The 12,281-nt window shown below is 45.5% G+C and overlaps 1 protein-coding gene across 1 annotated transcript; it reads right to left on the minus strand.

Annotated features, from left to right (window-relative positions):
* Positions 1-7,267: 7,267 nt before the first annotated feature.
* Positions 7,268-7,798, minus strand: LOC136834144 (uncharacterized). Its single transcript, XM_067096406.1, has one exon. It carries the CDS (start codon positions 7,796-7,798, stop codon positions 7,268-7,270), a length of 531 nt encoding a protein of 176 aa, XP_066952507.1.
* Between the last annotated feature and the right edge of the window lie 4,483 nt (positions 7,799-12,281).

Consider the following 12,281-nt stretch of genomic DNA (forward strand, 5'->3'; position numbering starts at 1 on the left):
TTCTGCCTCTAGATCCTTGTTTTTATATAAGTGACTTACCAAGCAATTACATAGCCACTAGCTTTCCACACGGCACTCTTAAGAATCAAGTTTTCGGGGTGGCGCTACCATTGCTAGTGTAGGTGACGGGTCCCGCCCACTTTCAGGACTGATAGGTACGGCTTATCAAAGAGCTTCAATTCATTTTCTGCCGGCTCCCGACCAACATCGGTAGTGTTGTGCAGTCTCTTCGTTATTTTTTATATATGTTTGTCCAGCTCTTTGGTGAAGTATTCAGGTTTTCCTTGTTTTCAGTGTGCGCCAAATATTTTTCTTAGCTATTTGGCAATTTTGTTAGCCGTGGTTAACTTTATTCTAATTAGCCATTATGTGTTGCAGAACGAGATGAATTAAGTTCTCTTTTCACTCTCACACTAAATGTGTGAAATGTAGGGGGGGCAAGACAGTAATATATATATCTTACTTGTTCAGAATGTCAGGACTGGGACGAGCAAAAGTGGCTTTGGTATAGCATTTAATGAGTTTGGATAGGAACAGAAATAGGAAGGTGGCCCTTAGAGCCAAGAATAAGGCTAGTGTAGCTCCTGTTCCATCTCCTCCTGTGTAGGAGAGAGAGTGCTGTTTCTTTTCCTCAAATCCATGCTTTGTCTCCAATCCTTAGCCATCCTACTTTGTTACCACTTACTCCTTTACCAGGTTCATGGGCTTCCAATCGTGACACCATTGCCAGTCTTGAATCTAGGTTCAATAAGAAATTTAAATCTTTAGCCAGCGCGGTTATGGAATTCAGTGTCCCCAGTGTCAGTAGTGCGGTGCAGAGTGACAGTGTTGTGCATAATGAAGAGGTGGCTGCCTGTCCCACCAGTGCTCCTAGACGAAGGTCCCTGTCCCGCTCCCCCTCAAGGGGGAGAAGACATACTGGAGGTCCAAGGGAGGCTGGTGGGGTTTGCCTGCGGGTAGTTGCCCCCTCTGCCGAGCCTGTTATCCATTCCCAGGCTGCGCTGAGTGTCACTGGAAAGGCGTCTCTGTTAGTGCTTGGCATCTGCCATTGAGCGCCACTGGAAAGGTGTCTGGGTCAGTGCTAATCATCTGTCATCGGACTCGGGTGACTTGTCGCCCGACAGGATGCGCCAGCGGCTCCGAGTTGTTGCCTCTAGGCCTTTGAAGAGGCATTCCGCCATTGCGGACAGTTCTCCTCCTCCTGTTAAGAGGTATAAGGAGACAAGTGCCAGTCCACAACGTTGGTGCAGTTTCACTGTTCCACCTTTGGACAGCCAGAATTGGCTTTGTGAACCCAGATGCTGTAGCTGTTAGGTTACCTCAAGGCTCACTTCTGATTTTGCCTTCTCAGACTCTCTTCAAGTTTCTACTGCCCTTCAACCCTTTTCATATACATATTTGGTTATCAATCCTTCATTTCAGGAGTTACAGCTGTTATTGCTGCTCATTCTGATCAGTTAGAAAGTAAAAAAGTCTTCATGACTCAGTGACAACTTGTGTATTTCACTGGCTATTCTCTGAGTAGGACTACTGTACCAGTAGAGAAGCTTCATTTCATTTTGGTTTCTCAGACACAGCATCTGCAGCAGAACAGGTTTCTTTGTCTGCAACATTTCTCATGTCCCTTGCAGCTTGCCTATCTGCAAGGCATATAGGTAAGCTGCATTTTAATACATTTTTATACATTGCATTTTTGTACATTTTTAATATTAATTTATTGTTTGTTCATGAGACTTACCTGTCAGATATATATATAGCTGTATTCTCCGAAGTCCGACAGAATTTCAAAAACTCGCGGCACACGCAGTGGGGCCAGGTGGTTAGTACCCATTCCCGCCGCTGGGAGGCGGGTATCAGGAACCATTCCCATTTTCTATTCAGATTTTCTCTGTCACCGGTACTGTCAACATCTGTTTTCAGTACCTCCGTCCTTGGATTTCGTAAACTCGTTTTTTTTCACTTAAGTATTCGATTTGACTTTTGGTTTTATCACGGCTGCAACATGATTGGATTGTGAATTGGCATACACTTTTGTGGACTGTTTTTGGATTTGCTTTTGATTGCTCTTTGGATGATGTCTGGATCTAGTTCTGCTAGCTTCAGAGTATGTTGTGCGAATGAGTGTAAGGTGAGGCTACCGAAGGCTTCGGTAGATCCTCACACTGTATGCACGAGGTGTGGGGGGCAGGTTTGCTTGATAAATGATCGCTGCAAGGAGTGTGATGTAGGGGCTTTTTATAGTACACAATTGGGGCAGTATGATGGGAACAGTTTTGAAGGTTATTAAATTAAACTCTGATTTTCCTTAACCTAATTTATTTCCTTAACATTACACTTACTTCCTACTTACTCTTAATATTTACCAAAACAATCTTCCTGTACTTAAACTTAGCCTAACTTAATACTACAGATCACCAAAACCTTTTAAACCTAACCCTAACTCATCAATCTTAATACTACCAAAAGAAACTTAATGTACTTAAATTAATTACAATTTCAAATTTAGGGGATCTCCACCCCTATTACTCAGACTTCACGTAAAGTTCACAGACAGACCTTCTTGGTGGGTGTCTCTGTATTTAATCCTTTATAGTGTGTCAACTGTCAGTGAATAATACACAACTGGATTTTGGTGCCACCTCTCTCCTTTTCCTTGAACTTCCACTAAACCAAACATCTCCAGACTTAACTATGGAATCACTATCTCCACATTATATATTATTGGCAGAGGAAACTATTCATTGGCAGCACCCCTTAAGAATTCTCCTCAACATTAAACCCCAGATGCACTCAGCACACAAAGTTTGTCCAAAAAAAACACTCCTTGTCTTAGATATCACTCAGCTTGATGATGTTGCACAGGGCCCTCAACTTCAATCTCCTAACCATTGTAGTCCCTAGAGATGGCACTTGTCAGCATCCCTCATCTTCATCATATGATGCCAACAGAAATCCCATTCTACAGGTGAAAGGGAGCTCCACTATCAATCAATTAGACTGCAATAAAAAAGACAAAATAAACAAACACTCAGACGAACAACACATTCATACACAAAACATACACACAACAACACAGTGGCAGAAAACACATCATCAAATAAACAACACATGAACAAAAGTAAATCTTATCATACAAACCCAACTTCCAAACACTACCACATTCCCCCTTACTAAAATAAAGGAAATCTTGTTTCCTTTTCTTCAAAATCCCTTTCTTACCACCCATTCATATTCCGGAACTGGACCTTGACTTCGGGTCCATGGCCTCTCATGCACCACCTCTTCTTCACTCACTTCCACTCCAACCACACTAGACTCACCTAGCTTTGGTTTCGGACTACTTACACCAAGCTCATTCAAACTCTGGAGACATACGTTGGCTCCAACCTCACTCACACCTGACATGGCTGCTATCATCTCTTCCATACTCTCATTTATTTCTTCCACAGTCCGCCTCAAGCTATCCAAAACTCCTCCACCTACACTCTCCAGCACTGCTAACTCTCTCTCACTCACACCCACTCCTACACTCACTCTTTCAACACTTTCACTCAAAGGAAACTCACACACACTATACGTACCGTCTTCCTCACAACTTGGCGTTGTTTCCAATTCACCCAGCTCTTGCATATCCTCGTCCACATTCCTTGTACTCACCAAGTTCACTCCTTCCACATCCCACTCAAATCCTTCAAAATCAATTACACCCTCATTTTCACTACCCCCAAATAACACAGCAAGGGTATTTTCACTTTCCGCACCTACAGGCTTCTCAAAACCCTCAAAATCAAACAACCCATCCCGAGTACTCTCTGCAAACAACTCAGTAACTGTACCCTTACTCTTTCTACACCTCTTTTTAGTCTTTCTCTTATGTTCCACCAATACTAGCTGTTTATCTCCCCAGTTCACATCTTCCTCTATTTCTTTTCTTTCCTCTTCCCTTTCCTCCCTTAATATCTTCCTAATGGGATGCTCTTTTATGTAGTCAGGGGGTTCTCTCCATCTTCTCAGCTGATTATAATGTGCTCATATTACCCTTACATTACCTTCTTCATTCCTGTCTTCGAGCACATAACTCAATCCATTAGACCACACTGTTTTAACTACATACGGACCTTCATACTTCTCATGCATCTTACTTGCTGTCAGCCTTCCCTTCTCAACAACTTCCTTCAACACCCTCTCACCCACTCTGAAACTCTCAAACCTTTCATTTGCCTGCCTCCACACATTCCGCTCGTCTTCATTCAAATCTATCCTTGCTCTCACATACCTCTCATAATTCATTATACACTCACTCGGAGGTATGCCAGTATTTTTATGTACTGACCCATTTTACATCGCTACCACTCTTCCTAACAACAAATCCCATTCATTCTCTCTATCAGTCAACATTCGTAACATTTCACTCAGAGTCCTTATGGTTCGTTCCGCCAACCCATTTGCACTCGGCATATATGGAGTTGTTACTACATGCTCGATACCCCATTCTTTCAACATTTGCTCAAACGGTCTACCAACAAACTCTGGCCCATTATCACTCAACATCCTTGCCGGCTTCCTCACACAAGCAGGCAACAAGACCATACTGACCACTCTTGCAACATTCTCACTAGTTTTATTCTTCACAGCTGCACAACTTACAAACTTACTCTTATGATCTACCATAACAACCACTCCTACGTTTCCTCTCGCAGTTACCGGCAACGCCACACAATCAATCGCCACTAACTCAAATGGTTCTTTCATACTCAACTTCAAAACAGGTGGGCTAGCATACACTCTCTGATACTTTCCCTTCTGACATTCTTCACATGTGACTGCCACATCTGTACAAATCTTCCTCAAATACGGGGAAAACATCCGCTCTTTCATACACTTGATCAGCTTAAACTTTCCCATATGTCCATATTTCTCATGGACTAAAATGCACATCCCCACTGCCCCACTCATCGAGAACACTGGAACATACATCAACTCTCCCATCTTCTCTCTCGAAAAATACACCACTCCTTCACACAGCACAAATCTCTCAGCATACCGCATCCATTTACTCAACAACAGAGGCCATCTTCTTCCAGGTACTCCCTCTCTAATACACCTCCTCAACTCACTCACCACAAAACACTTTCGTTGCATCTCCTCAATGTCCTCCGTTGTCAACAATTCATTCTCACTCTTGTCCAACTCCACTACATCCTCCTCCTCACTCAGACTCCTATCGATCATTCCCACAAACCTGGCCATATTCACCGCCTCACATTGAATCTTCCCTATTACAACCTCGTCTTTCAACAGAACTCCTGTTCCAACATCCACTACCAAGCCATTCTTCCTCAAGAAATCTATCCCAAACAAGAAACAACACAGCATCTGCTTATCTCCCAGTACTACGAAACAAGCTTCCACCTCAAACTCTCCCAACCTTACCTTCAACCTCACTTCTTCCTATCCAACTGATCTCCCTGCTATACCTCTTATTGACCCATTCACCACTCTCCTTTTAACATTCCAATCCACTCTCTCAACATCTCTAATCACTCGTGCATTCACCAACAATATTTGCGCTCCAGTGTCAACCAAACCATAATACTGTCCTCCACTGACATCTACTCCCACAGTCATTGCTTTAGCTCTCCTGTGTACACACATACACCTGTCTCTTCCACTAACCATCTTCAGACTTACTTGTCCATCCTCCTCCACATACAACGTCACACTGGTTTCACTCCCCATTCGTATTTCTATCATTTCTTGTTCCGGGTACACCTTTACCCTGTTTTTCTTCAAAAATGCATACCCCAGCAACATATATTTCTCATTCACTCTGTCCACAACGTAAAAATCATCCTCCTCCAGCTTTATTCCTGCAACCGCAACTGACTCAACAAACCTTGCACACACCCTTACTTCCAATCCTCCAATCCCTGTCACATATCCAGCACATTCCTGCTTCTGTGTTATGCTTTCTTTTATTTTCTCTTATGCCTCTCTGAAAACTACATTTCCACTACAACCAGTATCAATCAATGCTTTCATTACCACTCCACCACATTCTACCCTAACACACAAACAACGATCTACTCGATCCCCAAAACAGACATTCCAACTCTCGAACCCTTCTCTTACATGCAATACATCTATCCCTTCCATACCAGAGGGCTCACCACGGTAAACCCCCTTCACACTTAGTTTCCCTGAGGTTGGGATTTGGTACGGCAGACTTCTTTCACATGACCCTCCATTCCACATCCTTCACACTTACTCCGAGGGTTCTTACACGTCCTGGCAAAATGCCCACTCATTCCACAATTTCCACAGCGACTTCCATTTACTCCTACTCTCCTTCCACTCTGGCAGTCTCTTACTCGATGCCCTATCTTTCCACAGCCGAAACACTTCAACTCTTTCGCTTGTGGGCAATCCCTCATTACATGCCCTGTTTTTCCACAGCCGAAACACTCACCATTGGCCCATCTGCAATCTGCTTTCACATGACCAGTCCCTCCACACCTGTAACACCCCTCACTACTACTCATTCCCATTCGACTTCCCTTCACATTTCCATTTACTCTATTCACACTTCCACTCCTAAACCTCTCTCGGCTTCTGCTCAAGCTCCTTTTCCCGTTACTTCCCACATTCACTTGCACATTCTTTCTTCCTCTCTCTGTCCGGTCTTTCTTACATTCTTCCAGCAGAGCTCGCATCACACTTAACTCCTCACTCACCAAAGAATCTTTATACGTCCTTCCATTCACTACGTCCGTCCCAGCATACATTTCTTTTACTTCATCCTCATTTACTCTCATGTCTTCTAAGATCTCTAACACATCTTCCCAGTCCAAACGTTTTCCTGACCACCGCTTTCGATCTTTCTCTTTCTCATTTAATATGACCTTAATCCTCTCAGGGATAGTGGCCAAGAACTTCCGGATGAGGTGCTTGTTTTCCTCAATTCCTCCTCTCCATACTTTCTTCTAGCCAACGCTTCCAATCTGTGAGCATATAAACCCACTACTTCTCCAGGCTTCATTTTGGCCTCCTCGAACCTGTCATCTTTCTTGTATACTACACTCCCTTTCATTCTCTTCACCTGTTTGATTACTCTAGCTTTCACGGGCTCATACCCAGGTTCACCCTCACACATACTCCTATAACACATCTTCAGCCGCCCATCCAAAAACTCTCCCAGCTGCTTCATCCACACATTTTCATTCTCTCCATACTTTTGCCTACAATACCTTTCATACTCGTCAAAAAACTAATTCACATCTCTTCCCTTCCCGATATTAAACTTTTCTATGCGGGGAACCTCCCTCAGGAACATTGTTTTGGCCTCTTTCTCTTCCACCTCACTCAAACCTTCACTACTAATACTGCTACTGCTACTAGCACTTTCATTCTTCTTCATTTCCTCTTTCCTCACACCTCTCCCTTTTCGCGTTCTCCTCTTGTTTCCTGTTATGTTCTTACCTTTCTCTTCCTCATCACTTTCACTCACCTCACTCATACTGTCCTCTACCATGGCAAGTATTCCCTTACTCTTACTTGACAACTCCTTTCCTTTCTTAGGGAATTTCTCCTTTGCACCTTTGACCTCATCGTTCTCACTTCCCTTCCCAATGTCAAGCCCACTCTTAGCCATTCTAGCCATCTTCTTCTCCATTGCCTCCAGTCTTGTGACCAATTTACTTTCCCTTACCTGGGCTTTCTCATCTATCGCCTCCATTCTTGTAACCAATCTACTTTCCCTTGCCTGGGCTTCCTCTAGCTTATCCTGCAGGCTGATCATCATGCACGTCAGCCTATCCAACCTCTGCATCCCACCCTGCTCCCCTTCACCTGACCCAATTATGCACCCCACTCTTACTTTACTATCAAAGTGCCCCACGTTGGGCGCCAAATTATTATGTAGGGGCTTTTTATAGTACACAATTGGGGCAGTATGATGGGAACAGTTTTGAAGGTTATTAAATTAAACTCTGATTTTCCTTAACCTAATTTATTTCCTTAACATTACACTTACTTCCTACTTACTCTTAATATTTACCAAAACAATCTTCCTATACTTAAACTTAGCCTAACTTAATACTACAGATCACCAAAACCTTTTAAACCTAACCCTAACTCATCAATCTTAATACTACCAAAAGAAACTTAATGTACTTAAATTAATTACAATTTCAAATTTAGGGGATCTCCACCCCTATTACTCAGACTTCACGTAAAGTTCACAGACAGACCTTCTTGGTGGGTGTCTCTGTATTTAATCCTTTATAGTGTATCAACTGTCAGTGAATAATACACAACTGGATTTTGGTGCCACCTGTCTCCTTTTCCTTGAACTTCCACTTAACCAAACATCTCCAGTCTTAACTATGGAATCACTATCACCACATTATATATTATTGGCAGAGGAAACTATTCATTGGCAGCACCCCTTAAGAATTCTCCTCAACATTAAACCCCAGATGCACTCAGCACACACAGTTTGTCCAAAAAAAACACTCCTTGTCTTAGATATCACTCAGCTTGATGATGTTGCACAGGGCCCTCAACTTCAATCTCCTAACCATTGTAGTCCCTAGAGATGGCACTTGTCAGCATCCCTCATCTTCATCATATGATGCCAACAGAAATCTCATTCTACAGGTGAAAGGGAGCTCCACTATCAATCAATTCGACTGCAATAAAAAAGACAAAATAAACAAACACTCAGACGAACAACACATTCATACACAAAACATACACACAACAACACATGGCAGAAAACACATCATCAAATAAACAACACATGAACAAAAGTAAATCTTATCATACAAACCCAACTTCCAAACACTACCACAAAACCAATTCACATAACCCTGGGTTTTGTGTTTTGGAAGCCGCAGGCGCACAGCCCTCGGTTTGCGATCCGTTCCCGGTCCTAGAGGTTCTGCCTCTAAGACGGGGGCTGCTTCGGGCTCTCGTTCATGAGTCGCTCCGAGTGCTTGAGATTCTATGGAATATCGAGTATCCCGATCTGGTCCGGAGAGATTTTCCTCGGCCCAGTTCAGGAACAGTGCAAGAGAAAGGGCCGAGGCACCCAGGTGTCTCAGCTCTTCTTGCCAGCACCAAAAGCGCTCCCCGAGTGCTTGCCAGTGCTCGGTCGGGTTCCCAGCCTGGTGTCTCGATCCTGTTGGTTCGAACATCAGAAGAAGCAGGGAAGAGATTCCCTTCAGGAGCCCTGCGGGACTTCTAAGGGACTGACTCTCTTCCGGGAGACAAGTTTCTCATGTTGGCTTTTCCCACCCTCGGATGGGAACCGATTTGCATTCTCCTGTGGGGTTTTGCGTTTCGGGGCTGCGAGAGCACGGCCTCTCGAAGCCACGCCCTCGTTGCCAGTCTTGGAAGTCTGCGTTTAAGACTGGTTCTGTGCTTGACTCTTTCGATCTCTTAGGAAATTGAAAGCAGCCGCTCCTGATTTTTGGGAGTCTTGTGGGTAGCTTGAATTCTATGAATCACTAGTGCTCTCCTGACGAGAGGCACAGGACAAGAGAAAGTGCTGAGACAACCAGGTGTCTGGTTGCCAGGGCACCCGGGTGTCTGGGTGCCGAGATGCCAGGGTGTCTGGGGTGCCGAGACGCCAGGGTGTCTGGGTGCCAAGACGCCAGGTGTCTCGATACTGCCTGCCAGCTGCTTCAGTTGCTCGGCTGGGCTTCATTCTTGTGTCTTGAACTTTAGGTTTCGAGCATGCAAGATACCTGACACAGAATCCCCCCTTTGGACCTTCTTCTCGAGGGGCCTCGGCCTCGAAGGAGTTTAGAGTTCGGAAAAGTAGCAATTGTTCACAGCAGACGAGTTCCGGCCTGCCCTGTTTCGATTGTGTTCGCGCGATCAGCTCAGCTCAGCTCAGCTCGGCCCCTGGTTGCACTTACGAGACTGGCTCGGCTCGACTCGGCTTGCGAGACTGGCTCGGCTGGGCTGCCTGCCTCCCAGTCCACTGCCAACCAACCAGCTGGATCGCGTTTGCGTGATCGGCTCGGTTTGGTGTGGCTTGGCTCGACCCTACTCGGTTTTTTCCGATTCTGGTTCTCGGCTATGTTCGAGTGAACTTTCGCTCTTTCCAGGAAAGCGCTTTGCCACGGCACAAGTGCTCTTCTTCCCCCGTGTGGCAGTAATCTCCTTCGGTTGATTATCGCTCACGGTCCGCCTCTCCTGCTTATCTTACTGGCAGGACAGGTAGGGATACTCTTTCTCCTCACCTGTTCTCTTCTCCTCTCGGTTGTTCCGAGAGGCGCAAGACAGACAGAGAGAGCTACGACCAACTTCTTCGGAGTTCGGCTGCCTGGCGTGGTTTGGGTGTCGGTGCCCCGATTCTCTCGTAGTATAACCAGGTAGCCGAGGAAGGTCTCATGGGATTTGCCAAGGTCTCCCTCCAAGGGGACAGGTACAGAAGTTTCACGCTTCAGAAACTACGAGGGTCTTCCTCTTCAAGATGCGATCGCCCCTGTGTTTTCGGAGAACTTCACGCCGATTCGTCGATGCGAGGATCCCCGGGACAAGACCGCGGCTCCCCCAATGAATAATCTTCATCACTCGCAACCCTTGCAGTTCCCGAGGAGTCAAGTGTCGGGGATCGCCGTAGTCCTGGCTTTCGAGAGCGTTCTCGACCTGATGAATTCTTTTCCTCGAAGGAGTTAATTCGGATTGAGACACCAAGCTTCACCCCCTGCCTCGACAGAATATGAATTCTTCTTGCCTCGGAGGGTCTTGCCGACTGCAGTTTTTTGGGCAATTCTGGTGCTAAGAAGAAGGACTTTGTCCCAATTTGGATCTCCGGTTTCATAAGTCCCGAGTTGGCTCGACCCTTAGGAACGAACCATTACTTGGTTCTGCCTTTCTCTTTCAGAGATTTGCCAGATACCTCGGTAATCAAGGTTCATACCAGGGCACTGCCTTGTCCTTTGGACAATGGACAAGACCTTTGGGTCTTAGTCATCTCAACTGGACCTTGAGTTCAAGCCAGCCCTCCTCAACTCCTCAGCTAAGAAGTCCCAGGCTTCAGAAGAAGATTGCAACTGCTGATGCCTGGACGAAATGATACTTGTCGAATCTCTGGAACTGGCAGCGACATTGCTGAGACCTGGGAATGGATTCCTTCAGGAGAAGTATCCACTTCCCTTAGGTCTCGGGAATTCTTTCCATCAAACTTCCATCCCGCCTCCTCTCCCGTGCTCCCGATTCGGGAAATGCCAGCCCGGCTAGAGCTAATTGGCTCGGTACCCTGTCATCTTGCAGAAGCTTCCCCATGGTGGAGAATGGAAGTCTGCTTCCATTCCTCCGTCCTTCTTTCCTCTTCGAAGTATGAGGAAGGAGTTAGGCTAATGCTTGATTGAAGGAACCTTCGAATATGCTTACATATTCCCCTCACATCTTGTGTCTACTTACGGATTCACAGATTGAGGAATAGGCTCACACTGGTAAGACCTTGTCTTGAATTTGTGTGACCGAGACGATTAGTACCTTCCCATCACCGTCCTGGGCTCGGCAGCCTTTTGGCCGTCCGAGAATTCAGGATGGGTTTTGCGGCACTCATTGGTTTCGTTGAACAATAAAACCGCATTTGTCGACAAACAAGAGGTAATCGTTTTTTCCCGTTTCATCTCAACATTTGCAGGTACTTGAGTGTTGTTCTAATGCACACTCGGCAGCTCAATTAACCAGATGCATTCCTGGTGGGGATGTATTGGTAGGCAAGCCTGGCCTTGGGTTTGAGGGATTGGGACGGAACATGCTGCTCACTCTTTTCTTCATGAAGATTCATGCAGAGACTGCTTGACTGAGAAATCCCTACTGTCCTTCTGTTGCCTCCCTGCACAACAAGTTGGTAGTTTTTCTCGCTCCTTCATACCAGACCAAGGGCCACTTCGGTGAGGTATGCTGTCTTTTTGGGGAAAACTCGATATCTACGTTTTTTCCCTCCATATTTGTCCGTTTCGCTCACCCCGAGTTACAGACAAATACTTAAAGACTTCGCCTTCATCTGACCTGATTGCCGAGGCATCAAGAAGAATTCCGCTTGACCCAACCTCCTGTAGCAGCTACCCAAGAAGTGGTTCTTGAGGCAGTACATCCCTATGTGCTCAGGACTGGGAGACCTTCCAGCTTTCCTTGCAAGCATAGGCTTTCTCGCCGAGCAGCAACGGATATAGCTGGATATCCCTTGAAGTCCTCTGCAACACTGTCTCAGGGACTGGATCCGTCTTCGCTGATGGTGTTGTTGACAGAACTTC

Source organism: Macrobrachium rosenbergii, chromosome 53 (genome assembly GCF_040412425.1).
Source record: "Macrobrachium rosenbergii isolate ZJJX-2024 chromosome 53, ASM4041242v1, whole genome shotgun sequence".
NCBI lineage: Eukaryota > Metazoa > Arthropoda > Malacostraca > Decapoda > Palaemonidae > Macrobrachium > Macrobrachium rosenbergii.

Coding starts and splice junctions, on each gene's coding strand:
- LOC136834144 (XM_067096406.1), bottom strand. CDS start 7,798: ATGATCAGCCTGCAGGATAAGCTAGAGGAAGCCCAGGCAAGGGAAAGT.